Source organism: Stegodyphus dumicola, chromosome 4 (assembly GCF_044657685.1).
Source record: "Stegodyphus dumicola isolate Sdum_Otavi_A_Nest chromosome 4, ASM4465768v1".
Taxonomy (NCBI): Eukaryota; Metazoa; Arthropoda; class Arachnida; order Araneae; family Eresidae; genus Stegodyphus; species Stegodyphus dumicola.
In genome coordinates this window covers 83437084-83459304 of record NC_140771.1, presented here as the reverse complement: position 1 = coordinate 83459304, position 22221 = coordinate 83437084, and the positions used below count along the sequence as shown (strand labels likewise).

Sequence of the window (22221 nt, the reverse complement as noted above, 5' to 3'; positions counted from 1 at the left end):
AGCAATAAATACAAAATTTTAATTTTGGTCCATGCTGCTATGTACCACCAATCACAGAACACATATACAAAAGAACATAATGGCAAAAGCATCATACAGATTTCGTTTATGAAAAATCTATTGCTGAGAATTTTGAGAACAGTATACCATTTTTATTTATTTACTTTCCTCTCATTTAAATGTATAAAAATAACTTTTAAAGAATCTTGCTGATTTACATGCATTGTTTCTAACAAAATATTTTAACTGATTTTCATACAAGATTTCTTTACTTCCTTCAAAAATTTCTTTATTGTTTATATCTTTTTCATTCCATTATGTTTCCTTTCATACTGATATTATTTTCTTTGTATATATTTATATTTATTAACATTATTTTTAAAATATAATAATTTAGTATTTAATAAATCTTGATTACATAATTCTTAAGATACGAGTAGGTTTTGATTAGTTATTTATTAATCCAAATTTAATGAAAAATTAGAAAAGGAGAAACACTCACAAAACTCAGAAAAAATATAACCTCTAATCCACAAAACCTTTGTCTCCAGCACTGCTGTTTATGGAAATTCTACTTTATTAGCTTTAAAATATGAGTACTTTAAAAGACAGATGCAGAGTACTTCATACAGCTTCAACTCTATACCAGATTTCATCGGTCATCAAGAGAAGCTACTAAAATGGTTACTATGCTGACAGTCTGCAGAAGCTGTCAAATAATCTGTTCATCATGCACAAGCCAGGTTCCTGACTATCATGCACTAATGGCCTAGGGCTGCTGACATACCGCATGATGTTCAGTAGGCCCTCCAGGAATTATTGATCTTATATTCACCTGACAGTCACGAGATACTAACACAAGCAGCAATGTTGTGAAATGATAAACTGCAGTCCCAATAGGCCATGACCCTGTTGTAGTTGTCAAATTCAAACCATGCTAGTTGAAATTTCTCGTTCATGCACAAGGCATAACACAGCCTTAAGACAAACACACAGCATTCAAACATAATTTTCCAAACAACAAACCCAGTGTGCAATCTTCTCATTCATACACAATGTAGATGGTGTAAGTTATACCTACTTTATGTGTATGCATTGGAATGGTTGTGTCTATGCCTGTCATATAAATGTTTATGTGTATGCCTGTCATATAAATTTGACATTTATTGCATGCAACCTTTGTGTTGTAGCACTTTTAATGGTCTTAATTAATACAAGTAAAATTCTATTCAATTCTTTTCTGTATTTGGTACATTATTAAGCCAGTACACCAGTTAAGTTGCCTATTTATGCTGCTCTTAAATCCAGTACTGATAAAAAATCTGCAGAAACATAACAGCAGCCAACCTTGAAATATGAAACCTGAGAGTTTCCGAAAAGTCTTCACACCGTGTGGTGCTCATATTTCAAAACAACCCCAAAGTGACTTAAAGTTTGGTTTATAATGCAATATTTAGGTTAACATTTAATTCGATATTCTAAATTTGAGGTTCTTCAGCTTGTTATTATATTATATTTTTATACTGAAAAAATCCTGTACTGGGAAGAAAAGCTTTAATTTACCAAAGTACTTTTAAACACTATGAAAATAAAATTAACAATAAATTTAGTGAGATGCATAACACTTAATAGGTTCGATACACTGATGTAAAAAAAAAATTAAATATTTTACTCATCAAACATTCATTGAATTTCTATATAAAGTTTGCAGATGTTTGCAGTAGGTTAAGAGAATTCAGATCAAATAAATTTAATAAGAGAAATTAAGATGAAAATCATTAGGGGTGGGGGAATTAAATTTACATAATTTAAGTTTCATTATTCATTTAATGCTAAGCACATTTGTCAATAAAGCCTAAATATTAAAAAAAAGGTAATCTTACAGAATATGTGAGAGAAATAATGATTATGAAATTGTTTTAAAATTATATCACACACAGACACAAAAAAGAAGCAACTTACTGAAGGCTTCTCGGATTGCAACCGTCTTTCACATTGTGATCCATATATCACAGTATTTTCAGGAATAACTTCATTACATGTAATTTCACACTTCGCTCCAATAACACATCCTGTGGTAAGTTCAGTGTTCCTGCCAACTTTGCCTGTTAGAAACATAGTTATTTTTAACAATATTAAATCAAACATATACCTTAGAAGAATACCTTACAATAAAACTACTTTTAATCTTAATGTTACATAATTTCCACATCATTTAATAAAGCAAAACAATATGCAATTTCATTCTAAATTTGAATACGTAGTTCATCTATGAACATCAAGTTAAATGTGATAAATGACACATATTAAAATAATTCAGATACATGAAAGCACATTAGTTAAGTTAAAGAAATTTAAAACCATCAATAAAACCAATTTAAAACCATCAATAAAACCAATTTAAAACCATCACCTTGTTGCATGAAGGCATTTCAATTTGAGGAAATATAAATTTCAGCAACAACATCTTCCATCATGGTAATATGTAATTTAAAACCAGTGGTTTCAAACTGGTGAACCCTGAAGCAATTTTAAAAGGACCACAAATACATTCCAAGCAAATTAATTAGTATTACTATGACAAGAATTTGAAGAAATCATTTTAGTGATCTGAATCACTAAAACATTTTCTTCAAATTCAGTTTTTTAAAACGTTTTCTTCAATTCTAACAGTTCAATTTTATGGTAGTTTCAATACCATTGAAAGGGCAGATTTGATTAACATTTTTTCATATTTGCTCAATGATAAATACACTCAGTTAAGAATTTTCGTAAAAAATATAATTTTTTTGTTTAGAAGTACAATTATTTGTGAACAGATTTTTTTTTCTGCGATTGAAAACTAGTAAGTTTAAGAAAAGAACCAGATTGAGTGATAAGCATCTACTATTCATGATGAATAAAGTTTCTGATAATTTTTCTCCAACTTTATCAAAATCGAAATGCCATAAGGTTCAGTAGCTGAAAGTGACAACAAGAAATAGAGAAGTTTATATTTGTTTACAAAAAATATACGCATTCTTCTGCATGCGTCAAAGAAACATTTAGTACATACATGAAGGAATGGAAATAGATTGTCCATATTCTCAAATTTTTATTTCACTTAGAAAGTTTTTGGAATCTGTTTCATTTACTTTCAGTTATATGATATTACTTAGTTGTTAATTCAACATATTAGAAGTAACTGAAATCATTTAGTAATCAATGCATATGAATTGCAAAATGTAACCAACAGAAATTTTTTGCTGATACCAGCCTTTAGATTTCAGACAGAAAATTAAGATAAATTTGAATTTTTCTGTTAAGTTATTAATACGTTTATGTATGTGAAATTTTAAATCTAATTAAAAAAAATGTTTGCTTTAAAAATACTTAATTTTGTTAAAAAATTTTGAACCATCAGCTGCTTCCAAATCATGCATTTGGCCCGCATGCAATTTGAGTTTGAGACCAAGATAAATTAAATAATTTACAACACAAATTAAATAATTATGGCTAAAATTTTTCATTGCAAGGTTAGAAAAGAATTACTGCAAAAATATAAATCACATTATTGTTGAGTATTCAATACATCACTGACTGTATCTAATTCCTGTATTTAAAACTTAGTGAATTGGATTTCCTTGAAGCTTTACACATTCACAAAGATTTTAGCTTATTGTGTTAATGGCTTTAGTCCAATTAAGTCCTTCCTAATGCTTTTAAAATTCTATTAACTTAATTAAAAATTTTTGTTATTATTTCTTCCAATGGATGGCATTACCTTCTCATTCGCTTTACTCGTTTTGGGTAAAAGTACGATTGTGGCTTTCCCTTCACTGCAGATTTCTTTACTCCTGATGAAGAAGGACCTGCACTTGGTTGTCCTTGAAATCAATTGAGTTCCTAACTAAAATCTACACCAAACACAAGACTGTCAGCCTTGCTAATTTTGTCAGTTAAATATCTACAAAGATAGGTTTCTGACAATATATTTCTACCTCTGTTTCTGTTATACTACAAAAGAATGCAGTATGCAATTGTTTACTTTCCATGAAAGCCTCCAAATCTTGTTCACTACATCTAAAAACCTTTCTAAAATATTCTTCAGTACCTCTGAAACTTTCAAGGTAGGTTTCCGGCAGAGAATTTCTACCTCTATTTCTATTACTGCAGCATATTTAAGAGACACAGAATTTGTCACTTTCCACAGAAATGGGCAAATATTGAAAAAATCTAATATACATTTTACTAGCTTTGCAGAGTAAGTATAGACATTTGTTTTGCTTGATAATTTATTTCATTATATATGAGTCATTTTAGTTTTATTACTGTCTTCCTTAAGTTTTACTCAAAATAAATTGTTGCACATAACCTTCAAATAATTTGCTAAATGCTGTCCATTTAATCCTATTATAAGAGATGAATATTTATTTTAAATATGCCATAGCTCTTCCTCTTGCCTTTAATATGAGGTCTCAAAAGTATATTTATTACTAGATATTAAGAATTTAGAAAAAAATTACTCAGTTGAAATTAATAGATTTTGAAGAGCAATAGAACTTCTATCTGTTATTTCTGCATATAACATTCAAAAACTTTGGTTCTATAAAAGTTCTATATAGTACCATATGTATCATTTTCTAAACCATTAGACTGTAAATCCTATTATTCCAAGTGCAATATGCAAACAAAGTTAAGTCACAAAGAATAAGCAAAAAATTCTAAAAAAATGGGTAGAAAGTACAGGATTTTAAGAAAAGGCCACATTTAAATCTAAGGCAGTCACTGCTATGGTGATATCTAATATAAGGGGGACCAGAAAGTAATGTTGTTTCTGCACATGTCTGTATTTGTTTAACATTTATCAGCTCTTTGCATACTTCAAAGTCATGCTAAAGACATTTTAAGGTTAAAGTGATTTCTTTATTTGTAAATAATTAAATATCAATTTCATTTCTTCCCTCATTGCAATTTTAGATGAAATAGTCAGTCAAATACCAGAAGAGGTACACTGCGGGGGAAAAAAAAAAAAAAAAAAAAAAAAAAAAAAAAAAAAAAGACAGTTATATACCTCCTGTTCTACTAGGCTGATTGACGAAATTCAAATTGCGTTCTTCATGTTCCGAAAGCGCGACTTAGAATATGTAGATTTATATATAGCATTGTTCTAATATAGGTATTCTGACATGAAATCGGACTTTTTCTGAAATGACATGCCATTTTTTTTTTCCATCTTTCGATTCTGACTCAAATTATGGCAGACTACAAAGTTTTATAAAAATCGCACAAGTAGTTTTTAAAAAATTAGCCCTCAAAGATTATTATAATCGATATAATAATCAGGTCATCAATGTTAATTGAATTTGATATATATTTATTAATATCTCGTTTTTTTATTAAACTTTATTATTCTTCCTTTCACATTTCGAAATTTAGGTTCATTCCAAATAAAATTCACCTATTTTTTATAATTTACTTTTAAAATTTGTATTTTTTAATAACTTTATTTTTGTATTTTGAAATTTAGCATCTTTTTTTTTTTGAGTGATAATTGCGCCAAATAAGGTTTATGGATTTTCGTTACAGTGAATTGCCGCAGCCACTTTTAACCTTAAATTTCAAATAGATTTTTACAGAGAATTAATTATATCAAATTTTTTCCTCTCAATGATGTATAATAAATATTTATTAATACTATATATGAAAAGCTATTTTTTTTTAAATTTCTTTCTTTCTTCCTTTTTTTTTTTAAATATTTGTAAGAGTAAATTTTTACCTTCGCCATGTTATTATCTGCTACTTTACTTTAACTGCATTTAAACTGAATTGTCTAAAACTGAGAAAGTTCATTTGATGTTTATTTTCACAATGTTTTTAAGCAAACAGGACGTCGACATTTTTGGTCATATCTCAGCTTTATATAATATATATATATAAATATTTACATTAATCCTCTTAGAAAGAATGTTTTAAGTAGCCAATTTTCTCTCGTGTTATAGATTGTATAAAAAACATGATCTTTAATACGATTTAGATTGTTGGCAGCTGATATAATAATCGGTGGTACAAAATATACATTGCTGGACTGTTTTATTTCTTTGTCATTTAGCAAAAAATCTTTTAATTAAAATTTTTATACTTTGGACTTTGCTTTAAACTTTATTTATAGTTAAAATGCCTAGAAAATGAAAAGCTGTCTTCAGCTGAAATGCAATTGATGTAATTGATATTTTAAAAAATTTGACAAGAACGCAAAATTTAGGGAAGTGTAACAATTGAAAAATCTTAATTTTCTTGTGTGAGCACTGAAAATAAATGTAGAAGGAAAGAAGAAAATTAGGGAGAAAAGTAAGCAAAAATTTGAAGGGAAATTTGGCTGTCAGAAATACCAAGGTGTTTTGAAATCTGGATGCTTTTGAACATACTTTCAGAATATTTCAAGGAATTTGGGTGTTCAAAGAGGTGTTCACTTGGACGCGTACAACAGCAAATACATTGAGCTTGTGCTAACGGAAAAGACAAAAACGATATTGCTAACTAAAGTGAAGAGCAACTGGTTTTTGACGATATGGTAGTATAAATTTAAATTACGTTATAGAACATCATATCATCATAAACGAAGAATACCATGATTTCTTAGTCGAATTATTTGAAGATTCAGGAATTTATCCAGTGATGTATGTAGATGTCACCTAAAGACGTTTCTCCCTCTTGATGATACCATGCCTTCATCTCATGCTTTCAAAATGCTTAGCCTCTAAAGACTGATAAAGGCTCTGACTAAATACTGATGAAATGGATTGATTTGGATTATTAAGTTAGGAGAAAGACCACAGAAAAACTATGAAAATGCCCAGGCAACCAGCTTGTTCGTCAGGATTCGAATCCCGGAGTGAACTACCAGTGTTCAGTGACTTTACCGCTTGGCCGTTTGTGGGCCTTTATGAAATGGAAGGCAATAACTTTATTTAAAATTGTCAGAAATACCAAGATGCTTCGAAAAGTTGAATGCTTTTTAATATACTTGCAGAATGCCTGAAGAAAAAGACCAAGCCATTAAGAAGAAGCAATAAATTTGTGCATACAATTTAGTAATTTTTTTTTTAAATTTAAAACTTTGTAAAGTCACTAGGATATTTTTATACTAGAAGAGATGAAAAATGAGCAACACCTTCACCGGAAATCGAACCACGGACCTCTGGAATACGAGCCCAGCGTGCAGACTGCTACACCATGAAGGCATGCCAAGAAGGTGGGAGAAATACCGTATATACTTCCCCTTTTAAAGGGTGACTGTGGTTTCTCGTGGATCCATTCGCCAAATCCTGTGTGTGAAGAGTCATCATCCAAAAACCTTTTAGTTCGGGCACCACTTGTACAGACATTAGGTCATTTTAATAGCAGGAGTTATGAAAAATGAGCAACACCTTCGCCGGGAATTGAACCACAGACCTCCGGAATACAAGCCCAGCTTGCAGACCACCACACCACGAACCCATGCCAAGAAGGTGGGAGAAACACCTTATTAATTTTTAATCTTATGATATTTGATTCTTGCGATTTCAGAAATAAAATATTTGTCTGAAATATGAATAACATTTAAGAAACTAAATGTAGGATTATAAAACTGTGTAAAGCTATGAAAACAATGATAAAGCTGTTTAAAGCAATGTATGCAAGTCATCCTAAGTTAAAATGTCACTTATACATCTCTCTTACTTATATATATTTTCTGAACAGAACATTGAAAGGCGTATTAACTGTGCTTTACTGTATTTTCTCTTTTAATATATGCAGTTTTCAAATGCATCGTAGTCTGGGTAGCAAAGTATTCTTTCCGAAAGAAACGCAATTCAAATAAATAAAATCAAATTATGAAAAATTTATATTAATAATCATATTTAAAATGCTCATGAATAAATAGAAAATTTTAAAACAATTATCTGAAGAGACAATGCAGGACCAACAATTAAAATAAAAGTCTAAAAATTTAAAAATTACCTAAAATAATAACTATGACAAAAAATAAAGCATAAAGAAAAGTATTTGAAAAAATAAACGATGCACCTTTTATTTACACTATGCAGTTCGAACAGGTAAATAGAAATTTTTAAAACAGTTATTCGAAAGAAACCATGCAACTTAAACAATCAAAATGAAATTCAAAAAAGAAAAAATTACTTAAAGAACATTATTTGAAAAAAGTAACGATTGTCGCTTTTTTCCGCTCACGCACGATGTAAAAAGGGAAGGGAAAATAGTTTGCCATAATATTAAGAAGTTTGCCATGTGAACTATTCTTGACGCAACTGAACAAAACTCCCAACATAAATTTGTGAATTTCTCTCTAAATTTCGCACCAAATTTTACAAAATTTCATAGTTAGACATAATTTGAGTCATAGAATCAAAATATGGAAAAAACAAACTGGTATGTTATTTCAGAAAAAAGTTTGATTTTGCATTAAAATACCTATGTTAGAATAGAGCTATATATAAATCTAATATATATCCTAAGTCGCGCTTTTGAGACACGAAGAACACAATTTGAATTTCATCAATCAGCCCAGTAGAATGGGAGATATAGAACTGTCCCCCCTTTTTTTTCACAGTATTCAGCGCTGTATGATGTTTTCTGAATTCACAGGCATTTTCATAACAATTGCTACCAAACATATTTCTGATGTTTATCCAAGTGCATTAAACATTCGTAAATGCCAATTACGGATTTCTAAATTCAATCCAGTAATTTTGATCCTTCTAATTCATATTGATCAGAAAGACCAACAACTTTAGCCGATGATGTGTTTAAAGACAGAAGTGGAGGCAAACCTGTGCCAGAAAATCCAGGAACAACACTATTAACCAACCCTGGTTGGCCATCCAAGAACATCTCCAACAAATTTGTAAAGTAAGCAGAGAAGGTGTTTGTGTTCTGCCTAAAGAAAACAAAGCTAACTGATTCAATGCATGCAATTTATTGTTTCAGCAGAATACAGAATTATTTTTTGATTACTTGATCAATGGAGATGAAAAACGGGTCATCTGTGGTAAATCCAAAACGCAAAAGCTTGTGGCTCTCTCTGAGTGAACTGCCACAAAGTACTGCTGAGCCAGTTTTACATCCCCAAAAGCTGCTTTTGTGTATTTGGTGCAGTATTCGCTGAATCATTCATTTTGAAGTGCTGAAACTGGACAAACTGTGAATGCAGACATTTACTGTGAACAATTGGATCACGTAAATCAATCTTTAATTGAAGTGTACAGCGATGGTCAACAGAAAAGGTGTAATTTTGCAACATGATAATGCAAACACTGCGCAGGATCAACCCTAGAAAAATGTAATTAATTGGTGTGAGAGGTACTGCTGCCACACTTGCCCTGCACCATAAGATTTCCATTTACTCAAATCGTTACAATTTACATGACAAAAAATTTGAAAATCTGGATGACATCCAAAATGCGGGGCTTCTCAGATAACCAGCACTTGGCAAGATTCCTGAAATTACGTTCGCCAATTTGGGCGATAGGCGTCAAACAGTGGGAAGAGTTTTTAGGTTGCTAGCTCAGATGTTAACTAAGATAGTGAAGAGGAAAGGGATATTTTCTTTCTATATGTAGATACATTACGTTAGATGTGGTGATTTTGCAGATAAATTTTTGTGCTGATGGTCACAAGATTTTGCCAGTAGACGTTTTGAATTCGCTGTTTAATTATTTTCTAAATAAATTAATTGCACCTGTAATTAGAATACAATAGTTTTATTTTTACACAAGAAAATTACAAAATATGTTCTTTTCCGTACTTACGGCTCACATTATCTCATGTGTATTTACATCTAATTAATTTCTACATAAATTAATTTTAAAATTTATTAAAAATTTTTAATTATAGACTTAAATAAATTAATTACACTTCTAATCAGAATAAAATGATTTTATTTTTATAGAATAAAATATGCTCTTTCTCTAACTTATTGCTCATATTTCCAGATAATTTCCATTTAGAATGAAAATTTTTAAAATTATCTTCTTAATATTCAAATATATAAGAGTCTGGCCATAACAAACAGGAAATAATTTCTAAATAAATTAATTGTACTTTTAATGCGAATATATACTTTTACTTCCTTGTATGAAGTAAAAAGGAAGCATTGTAATCGCGAAAAATTTTGGGTATCATATTTCTACGAAAATATAATTTTGACGGCTATCGAATGCAATTTAATGATGTTTTTGCATGACATCTACACGTAAGGACAGAATAAAGGACTCTTTTCCCCCAAAAAAATTATAAAACTGATTTAAAATGAACTCTAAAGAGAATTTTTCATAGCGTCTGTACATACGTATCTCGCATAAGTCAAAAAAGAGTAGCCCCAGAAAGTTAAAATTTTGTATGTAGGACTGCTTTAACCCTTTTTTGCATATGTCCACTCTAGTAGACAAAAGTTTAAATTTGTTTATTCTTCTGTAAATGCCTTAACAGATTCCATTTCTGTGTTTATTCATTCTATATTATTAGAATTTTCAACTGTCGATCATAGATGGCTGCATAGCATCACTAAGTAAAACATTGCTATTTGGAAAATGGCTTCTACTTCTGTTTCCAAGTTAGTACAATTTCTCATAGTAAACATTATATAATATTGCTTACATTTTCTTATACTGCCATTTTTTATTCATAATTAGTAATTTTAGACATTTTATTTTAAATGCCGATTTGAGAAAATTGTGGAGTGAGTAGATAAAGATCTACCGAAAAGAGTAAATTGAAACCCAAATGTACTGCTTATCAAGCCAAAACACCACTGGAAATGTTTATGTTTGGCAAGGAATTTCTAGAACATTTGCCACTTGAAACCAATAGGTACCCATTACAGAATCGTAGCAAAATGAACTTAATCACAATCGACGAAATGAAGGTATTTTGGGGGATCTGTATGTACATGCCAGTTGTAGTTTTATAATTTAGAAGATGATAATGAACACTGCAAACAAGGCAGGAAATGATTTCAAATGCAATGACCGTAAATCGTTGGGAAGAGATTTATATGCATGTGCATATGTGCATGCTGCCCACTGTAGTGAACAAACTGTAGCAATTATTTAAAACGAAATTTGAATAAAATTATTTTTTTTTATTATTACTAAAGTTATTTAAAGTAGAAAAAATACAAACATTTTCGTTTAACTTCTCTAGATTATTTGAATGCAACAAAGGGTTAACATGTAGATGTGCACCTCGTATTTTGGTTGCAATTGGCCGCACCAAAAGTATATAAATATATGTATATATATATATATATATATACACTCTGTTACTCAGCTCAGTGATTTCAGTTTCTTTACTCTTATATGTTTGTAAATTGTGCATTTTTTTGCTTTAAAAATGATTGAATTATGTTGTTCTTATCTTCCAGTTAAGGTCTTTATGCCTTTAGGAAAGCTGCAAGCAATATTTGTGGAATTATCATCAATTTAAAAGCTGTTTAAGTGCGACTAAGCCTAATTTTTAAATAACATGGCAGACATGTTTGTTTACATTTGAAACAGCAGAATATCAGATTTGCTGCCAATCTAGAGAGACTAAGCTTTGCAACAACAAAGATAACACCTTCATTTATTATTGTGAATTAAATCATACTTAATCCCTTCTGGAATTTTTTCGAGGAAATAAGTGTTTAAGATTTACTTTGTAATTTTTAATATAGATATTTTGAGTTTTTATGTATTTTTGCCTTGTCGCAAAGTGAGAACTGAATTGATTGAATGAGAAATACTGAATTGTCTGTGAAAAACTGTTTCTTTTTTGTTTTGTTTGCTTAATTTCTTTTATGCACCATTCTAGATTTATTATAATATTTGAATAGAACATGTGGCAACAATTAGATAATTCTTCAAATGATATAAATTTTGTGCATTTTGAGTTATAATATGAACGAAATATAACGCTCTTAAGTGAACCTAGGGCCAGAGTGTCGCTATGGTAAACAAACATAGTTAATTTTAAAGAGTGCATTTATTCTATTGTGGTTTATGCGCTATCGAGAAGTAGATTTAATTAAATCCAATAACTTTAAATGAAATGCAAGAAGAAATGCGTATAATTTAATATTCCGTACAAGGAAGTCATGTGGTGTATACATCAGATATTTTCTAAATATGTCCATGTATAAATAGGATTAGGATTATTTAGAATATCAAAAGCACTCCCGGGCTATTTGCTTAAGGAGAGGGAAGTCTGTTAGGCAGAGCTTGACTCCGAGATGAAAAACCAGTGTGCAACAGTTTTACCCTCCAGCCACTAAAAGACACCCTGTATCATAAAAGCAGTTTTTAAACCTCTCATAATCAGATTTATATTCAAATATAAGTATTAAAAATGCAATAAAATGATAATCAGACTTTGAAATGCTAATAAGTTAGTATAAAATTTTAAACATTATTCTGCTGTTTTTCTATGTCAAGCATATTTCACTGATTTCTTTATGTAGAAGATTTTGTGTATTAAAAGTTGGGTATATGAGTATATCTAAACCATTAGCCAAAAACATGAGCATTTCTTTATTTTTTCACTAAAAATGAATAAAAGTTAATTAAACTTATCTTTATATCTTCGAATAAGATTTATATTTATAGATTTTTCTGACGAGTAAGTAAAACATAGAAATCTTTGCAACACTATATTTGCAACAAATGCATAGCTGAAATATATTCGCCAATTGCATAAAATTGTTTCGGGGGCCGCTAGTTTGAAACCACTGTTATAGACAATGTTCAAATTGCACAAAAATAATATTTTAGGACATAACTTTTCCTGGAATAAATACAGAACAAATTCAATTAATCTTATCCTATTCTATTTGATTGGTCTCTTTCTGAAATTTAAACAATTGCATAACATCATGAAAAGCCATAGAAGCGCTTGTTACAAATCTTGTTTCCCTGAAGTTATGCAATTCAGGATTACATTTCTTTCGTTACCTACATAAAAACTATTTTCGAACTTAAGGGGGAAAAAAAAAGGCAGAGAAATAACCTTTTTAATCTTATTAATCGAAATTATGTCCGTTGAAGAATCCAAAATGTCCAATATAAACATGACTGGATGATTGAATAGCCTGGAATACCTTTCAAGGATGTAATATTATTGTGGAAATACATGCATATTTTTTAAAACTTTCATCTTTAACTATGTGGTATACTATATCGCCTTTTCATGATCATTACTGCATTTATATAAAGAACATGTTTTCAAACATATATAATTATTATTACGGATAATTGTTCAAATTAATGGCAAGAATTAAAAAAGGAGGTATAAAAGTTAATAATGCTGGAGTTATATATATCATAATATAAAATACTAAGATGAAAAAAAAGTACGTAGATTTACTTAATCACAACAATAACTAATTGTTTACAATTTGTTCTATGTCAATGGTTTACCATCTCAATGCAAACGCTACACTTTGCCTTACGCGATTAGCACAGCAAAGATTTTCCCCCGATATTGGACGGAAGAGGGAATTGTTGTAAAGCACATTTTGATGAATTCCTCCCAAGGATATGGCGATTTTTCGTGATTCAAGATGGCTGAAAAAATTGCCGCCTATCTGAGTTTTCCACAAAATGCCATCTCTAGACATTTTGTTATTTGCTACAGATGACATTTTGATATCTCTAGATAAAATGATGACAGATAAAAAAATCAATTGGATTTTCAATTACTTTTTATCGATCTAGCATTGACAATTTGCACAGTAGATGATAAAAGGTTGTTAATAATGAGGGTGATTACATCATTGATTAAAAACTTGTCAAAAATTTATTTATTTGAATTTAATCTTTAAAAAAAAATACTTTCCAGTTCACCTTACATACAGGGTGAATCTGAAAAAGAAGGCAAAACTTTAGGGTTGACAGAGCTATAAGACCAATATTCGTCAAAGAATGTATGTTTGAAATGGAAACGGCGAGCTGCTAGGTGGAATTTTAAATGGTATAAAATGGTCGGTTCTTACAGTCAGAAGCATTTTCTACTGTGAATTGCTGGGAAGATGGCTGGTTATATGAACCATGAAATGGCTGATATGCACTTTGTGTACAGTGCGGCAGACGAGAATGTGAGTGAGGCACAGAGATTTTACCCAGACCAGTTTCCGATAAGACACACTCAAAATTGGAAAACATTCACGTGTTTGCATCGGCAGCTGTGTGAAATGGGATCCTTCGGCACAGCCAAATAAGACGTAGTGTGAAAGCAGCATAAGGACACCGCAAATTGAAGAAGACATTCTGCAAAGGGTAAAAGATCAACCAGGATGTAGCATGTGAGCTTTTTCCCGTGCTGTAAATGTGTCCTAAATGACAGTTTGACATGTGCTACAGGAGGAAGGAATGCACCCCTATTGTACACAGAAGGTACAAGCATTGCCAACAGTAGACTATCACCCATGTGTCGATTTCACACATTGGTACCTCCATCACAATGCGCAGCAATCGGATTTCGGTGCATGTGTTTTGTTTACAGACAAGTGCACTTTTACCCATAAGGGTGTTTTTAATACTCACAAATCATACACACGGGCATCTATGAAACTGCATGCCATGCATCCTTATTTGTTCCAGCGGCAGTTCTCCATAAATGTTTGGGTAGTGATCCTCCATGACCATTTGGTTGGCCCATACCTCCTGCCACACTGTCTGGACAGCAAATCGTATCATACACTGCTACAAAAGGTGTTGCAAGAGCTGCTGCATCTGATTCCAACAACTATCAGGTCGAGAATGTGGTTACAGCACGATGGTGCACCTGCATGCTTCAGCTTAGATGTGCAGAACACTTTAGATGCAAAATTCTCAGGGCAATGGATTGGTCAAAGTGGTGCCATAGCTTGGCCATCAAGATCACTGGATCTCTTGTGTCGGACTTTTTCCTGTGGGGCCATATGAAAAGCCTAAGCTACAAGTGCCCCGTTGAAACCGATATGGATCTAGTCACCAGGATCGGCATTATTGCTGGCAATATTCGGGAAAAGTCTGGTGGCTTTGCAAATGTACGTCAATGGCTATCTCGCAGGTGTGAAGCCTGTATTACAGCTGGTGGAAGGTCAATATCTATGAGCATGTTCTGTTAATAAAATATTTTCTGAAGTACCTCCTCTCTTTCTTCAAATGTGACAGTGGAAAACTACCCTTTAACTTCGCACCACTGGAGTTCTGACCATACATTCTATGACGAATATTGCTTGTATAGCTGCCTTCTATCCCTCCCTAAAGTTTTGCTCACTTGTTCAGTTTCACCCTGTAAACCTTAGTAAAAGTTATAATAGTTAAAAGAATCAGGGGAAACAAAATTACTTGGATATCTTCATATATGCTAATGATGGACCAAAATTCAATCATGATTCAATATTCTGCTGGGGTATTGAAAGCTTGCATAAAATAATTGCAACAAATACAGCAAAAAGGTACATAGCAGTACATAAGGAATTTCTTCAAGTCTACATTCATAGTAGGCCCTATTATGTAACTATAGATCTAGCCATTAAGTGGCAATGATAATTTCTTCGGGGTTTCAAAAAATGTATAGTATAATTGTAATAAACAGGGCCAAAATGTTACATTATTGTAGACAAAGAATTTCTCAAGTTCAAACTCATATAATTATGAGTATGCCTTTTTACCTAATTAATCTAATATAATGCCCTTTTATCTAATTACAGACACACAAGCACTAGGTAATAATAATAACACTAGTTGGCTGCATTACGGAAGCATGGCCTTCACTAACGAACATAAAGCTTACTGTATCTTATAATTCCTCCACTATAAATCAGTTCTGACAATATGTAGGTAATTCTTAAATTTTTTAGATATGTGCAGACGATACATGGTAAAAAAATTAATGGTTAGATTTGAAAATATGAAATATTTTAGCGTAGCAGATGATTTTTTATTGGCCAACTGCAAGTGGTTTAGTGCAGAATAAATTTTAGGTAGAATGAAAAATGAAATTTCTATGATTTTAAAGTAGGATTAAATCAAGAAGAATGCCTTCAACATCTACAATTGGCATTTGGATATGAAGGTCCATCTCGTACTACTGTATTCAGATGGTTTAAAGAATTCCACAGAGATTGCAACTCTTTTCAGGATGAGGAACACACAGGAAGGCCACTATCAGAAGTAATCCTAGATAATGTGTCTGTCATACGGAAAATGTTATTCGATGATAAATGCTACACCTACCAAATTATACAGAAGGAACTTACCACTGGATACACCACCATACATAAAATTATTCATGAAGAATTACATATAAAAAAACTAATTTGCCACTGGGTTCCCTATATTTCAGCTGAGCACCAAAAAGAAAAGCAGCTCAGAATCATTGCAAAAACCTTTAAATTACTTAAAGATAGAGGCCACTGCAAATCGTAACTGGTGATGAAACATATATAACATTTTTTGACATTCCAACATGTCAAGAAAGTAAAAGTATGGGTCTTTGAAGATGATACCATGCCCACTTGAAGAAGTGAATGTTAGAGGACTCATGTTCTATCATGAAAATGCATTTTCTCATTCAACAAGATTAACAGTTGAATTTCTTAAATAAAAACACATCAAAGTGAAAAAACATCCACCCTATTCACCCGATTTAGCTATATGTGACTATTTTTTAATCTGAAAAAGAACTTATGTTGACAGTGTTTTTATTTTCAGGATGAGATTGATGAGGCAATATGAGGGCTGTCGGAAAAGTTTCTGACCTCAGTATGTAGATGGCAGTACAAATCAACCGAAGTGGTGGGAACTTCTTTAAGCGTCACTTGATAACTACCAATCAAAATTTCATCTATTTTCAATAAAAATTCTTTTGTTTGGCAATTATTTTTGTGAGTTGATGTGACCGTTTTTGAAAAAATAGAGTATCATAGATACTTGTTTTTAAAAGGTAATACATTTAGTCTGAACGAAAAGGAGTTGGACACAATGTACAGGGACTTTTTATGTGCCCATACAAAAATAACATTCAAGAATTTAAGAAGTCACCATTTTCATAAAAGAATTATATAATGGCTCTTAATTATCTGTAAATAATCCTAGAAAACAAAATATTATAAATAAATAACAAGATATAACAATACTTGCATTTGGATTCCAATACATTATTGTCTCCAATTTTGAGAGATTCCACATCTGATTATATTAGTTAAATATTTTCAAAATATTACCAAAAAGTCAATAATGTTAAAAATTATGCACAGAAGGCTTATTTAAATATAAGCATAATTTGAAATAAAAGAATTCCTGGGTAAAGGCACTGCAGCAGTACAGAAGTAAATTACCGTATCAAGAGCAAATTCATTGCAAAGGGCATAAATCAGACATTCACTGCAGAATGGTAAAAACATATGACACATAGCTTTCTATAGGCAATGGTCAAGATATAAAATGAGATAAGAAAACTCCAGAACTGAAATTTTTCCTTGCTACATTTGAAACTGAAATTAATTTTTTAAAATAAAAATATATTGTTTAAAAATTTCCAAATATACACATAGAATTATGCATTGACATATTCTGTTATAGCAATTTTTATGCAGAAGAAATTTTGGCACATTTCCATTTTGCTGGCGCAGGCAATAAAGTTGCCAATAATGGTGCAACTGATGCCAAACGGAATATCCTCGCTGGTAACCTTTTACGCTTCATTTTCAAAACAAGTAGCAGCCATTTCTTATCAGATTGATTGTTGCTTTCAATACTGGCATACAATTAGATAGAATTTTTACCAGATAGTTCAGTTTTATGCCCTAAGGCCATTCACCGTAATTAAATCAATTAGGATGTAATCACACTGCTCACCTGAAGGTAAAAATATAGAAAAGGCAAAGTCAAAGGTCATCAATTCTAATGAGAATGCACTAGCGAAGTAAAGCACTGCGGTTTTACATAAGTTCTGAGTAAGCTATTTGTATGAATTGAAATAATTCTTGCATTTAAACTTGTATTCCAAATTAAGATTTAACTTGAAATTAATGTAGATAACTACTGAGAAAATTAGATTTTTGTAGCGTTGTTTACGTGAGATGAGATCACTTGGGATAATGTGATATAAACCGGCGAATCAGGATGTTGAACCGTGAAAGCATAGTAAATTCTTAAATTAATGTCTTTTTACAAATTTATTGTCTTTATTTATAGGCTTTTTACAAAATTTTAAATGATATTAAAATATTTATGCATTAAAATAAAAGATTCTTAGAACTAACATTTGTTAACGTTTTTTATGTGTATACTGTACGTTGTTCCCAATAAATTCTGCTTGGCGAGATTTGTGCCGGCGAAACGGAAAAGTACCGAAATTTTTTCATTCATGATTTATATGTGCCAAAAAATTAGTGATTTGGAGGGTGAAATAAGTGAAATTTGCACTTAAATTCTGGATAAAACTGAAGAAAGGAAGAAAACAAACTCATGACTTGATTAAACAACTAAGCATTTGAAAAAAAATCTATGTAATGGTCAAAAAATTTTAATGGCTCTAATGTTTTAAAGAGGGGCAAACTTCAACAAAATATGACACCTATACATGAAGGCCATCAAACATTAAGATATTCTACAAAGTGTTCTAATCTACGCCACGAAGAAGCAGTCCAGCAAGCAACTTGTACAGACACCACCCAACTGCTCATGTAAGACGATTTAACTAGACAATTCAAAGTTTTAATACAGAATAGGAGTGACAAGAAAGCAAACTGCAGTGCTGAAGGTCACAAAGTGCTCGAACTGCAGTGCTGAAGGCCACGTTCGTAGGAATTGCAGAAAACCCAAAGACATGGAAAATAAGAATACTCCCAAGCAACGATGCAGGAAACAAATTAGTTGTCATCTCGTGGAATGGAAAATGCCATAAATTGCAATAATTGGCAGCAGTAATGGTCTCTTTGCCATGATGGGACATATCAATGGAGTTCCTTGCAATATGATTATTGATACAGGAACTGTTATCATCATCCGAACAGATCTGGTTCAACAATTGGAAGGTAAACTCATCTGGACAGCTTTCTGCGTTACACTCCAGACTGTGTCTGGGGGGTAAGTGACTTATTTGGACATGTCATCTCAGTTGAAGGTGTTTGTATAGATCCAGAAAAAGTGTCAGCAGTTAAAGACTGGAGACGCCCTGAAAATGCATATCAACCGAGAAGTTTTCTGGGACTTTGCACCTACTATAGGAGATTTATGAATGACTTTTCTTGAATTACAAGACCCCTTAATATGCTGACAGAAAGCAAGCAAAAGTTTTTGTGGGGGGGGTATGCAGATGCATTTAACAACTTGGAGGAAGCTTTAACATCTGCTTTAATTCTGACTAACCTTCAGCTCTATTCTTGACACAGATGTAAGCAATGAGTCTAGTAGTTTGAAGAAGCAGAAAGTACTATTCAGAGGCCAGACAAAAACTACATAAGACAGGAGAAAGCATCTGCTCTTGGTTGTTGTTGCAAGTTGTTAGTTCAAAGCGACTTCGGAATATTGAAATATGCTTTGTTTGTGTTGTGTTTAATGTTTTTAGTAGTTTGAAGTGTAACTACTATTATACTCTGTGAACACCTGTATGAGTATTTGTATGGAAAGTTTCAGAACTCTGAAGTGTTTCTTCTTTTGATAAAATAAATTTCATCAATTCATCAGACCTGTGTGCATTCAACAATATATATTCATTGCATACATGTATTTGTGGTACTTAAGTATTATCACAAACACCTTGGTGCAAATTGGTGAATTTTACGGGGAAAAAAAGGACATTTACTTTTATTGTAAAATTTACATATTACACACACACATATATTCTAAGTTTCAACTATATATTTATTCCAAAAGACAATCAGTAAATCTAGTTACAGGTTTTTGTTGTGGTGGAAATTTCTTAGCAATCACTTTGAGAAAGAATTCAAAGTATGGATCATTTAGCAATTTTGCAGCAAAATAGTGTATTCTTGTGGAAATTTCCCCTCTCTTTCAAAATAATATAATTCTCCCTATAAAAGTTATTGGAATTTGGAATACAGCAAAACATATGTATATGAAAATGATGACAGTGGAAACTGGATGTTTGTCATGTGAATGGTTGCCTGAATAATTGTTTTGCATATGGTTACTACAGTTTAGTGTATTCCAAAGTTTTGGAGATTTTCACTGAGATAGTTGTGATAATATGAAAGTACCATATATTTTGCCATTTCAAAATAGCTTTTTTCTTTGCTAAGTACCTGCACTTTTCTGCAGTTGAGAATAAGTGAATAATACAAGAAATATTGAGTGTAAGCAAGCAAAATTCTACATGCAAGTTTTAGCCACGTTTAATATAACTTTAAGAAAATCCATAAATTTAGTTAATTTATTAAGCAAATACTCTCATTTTAAATTTTGGATGCTGTGCTGATAAGTTAAATCATAACACAGAAAAGAATACATGCAAAGTGAGTATATATTCTTACAAAATAGTTTCATAAAATCAAACATTACATGTTATACTTCTGCTATGCCATTAATTTAAGCACAGTATATTAAGATTTTTAATAAAAATGAATCAAAATCTTTAAGACAGTTGGAAAAAATTAACATGCACAATATGAGAAATCGCTGCAAAAAGAAATACATTAAAATGGAAAGACAAACAGAATGAGAAAGAACATCAACAAACGCATTTAAAAAGAGAATTCTAAAAGATAATAATGGGGGAGAGGAGGAAGAAAATAATAAGCAAATGGGATTGTAGAATGTTTCTTAAAACCGAGTGTGAAAAAACAGTTGGTCCTTTTATTACCACCTCATGGGAGGTTGGGGGCTTTTTCAAACAAGAAAACAGAATAAAAGAATAAATAGCTTCCGAGAATTCAGAGCTGGAAGCTTCTGTATAGCTTACAGAATTGGCATTCATTTTCGGACACATCTCTCCTAATATTTTGTAAGTTATGCATTTTATGAAATGTTATTAAAGTAATAAATAAAATATTGACAATGGTGAAAATAAATAAAAGGATACATGCACCAACTTCGAATACATTGTTTGTACCAATTACCATCACAGTCTGGACATCAGGATTAGGATTTTCTTTTTGCCTGCAAATTTAGAGCACCTCATAAAAACAAATGTCCAACATTACAACAACAACATTTACAAGAACAAAAACTATAATATTGGATTGGCAAGAAAGTAAATTTGATTTGCACAAATGGATAGTGTTACGTTCATTTTGATATTCTTCTATCAATTTTATATATATATGTAAGAAAAATAAAGAATACGTTAAATACATTTAATGTGCCGACTTGTGTATAGCTGCCACATGTTGCTGAAAATAAAACTAAAGATTTAATCTGCATTTGCCTCCAATTTCCTAGCCATTATGGATCAACACTTCTATGTCAACAAAATTCCTGCTCCTGAAATTACTACAATTGAGTCAACAGGATACATGTCCTGTGTGTTTCAGTGGAAATGTCTGCAATAATCAACCATCGCTTCAAACTTCCATTTGTAATAGAAATTCATAAAGGATATCGAGTACCTGCAAGTCCAAAAGTGCTAACGTCAGTGGAAACGAAGTGTACAGCCATCTCTTAAATGTTTAGAAGAAAAAAAAAAAGTGTTTTAAATCATCAAAGTGTGCCTTTTCTTCACAGAAGTGTTATCATTCAAATTGTGGCTACGACTGTGAAAGCAAATTAGTTAATTAATGCCTTCATGTTATAATCTTCAAGATATCTTCAGCTCCATCAATCTATGTGCGCAACCTGGAATTAGCAAGTCTGTTAAAAGTTTTAAGTCAAAATCCATTCTTCGAAATTTAATCCAGCATATAGGGTGATTTAATAAGTGCAACGTCGTAATTCAACAGCAGTATGAAAATGTGAAAAAAAAATCGAATCATAGATTTGCAGCGAGTGCTTAAAAATGAAATCTAGAGCCAGCCTCTCAAAATTAATCCAGCGTTCGTTTATAGTAAAATGACGAATGTTTTCTGAGTGCCGATGTTTCAAATCATTCCTGTGCTTTCAAGGTCATTAAACTGGGTATCTTAATATGGCTCTTATGCGAATAAATTAGGTTGTTCTTTCGCAGTTATAGAATTAAATTTACACTTGAAGAAGGTGACAAAAAATTACATTCACTTCTGCTTTTGTGTAATTAAATCTCCATTGGGAACTGATATTT

The 22221-nt window shown here is 31.4% G+C and overlaps 1 protein-coding gene across 2 annotated transcripts in view; it reads right to left on the bottom strand.

The window, feature by feature from the left end:
- DCTN6-p27 (dynactin subunit 6) overlaps positions 1–22221 on the bottom strand; it is a 55945-nt gene that overhangs the window by 5471 nt on the left and 28253 nt on the right. For both annotated transcript variants that reach the window (XM_085815139.1, XM_035372541.2), the window contains 3 exons: positions 21049–21125; positions 17145–17192; positions 1963–2105 (listed from right to left, as the gene is read on the bottom strand). In XM_085815139.1, coding sequence (XP_085671265.1) covers positions 1963–2105; positions 17145–17192; positions 21049–21125 — 268 coding nt within the window. The remainder of the gene's footprint in view (positions 1–1962; positions 2106–17144; positions 17193–21048; positions 21126–22221) is intronic.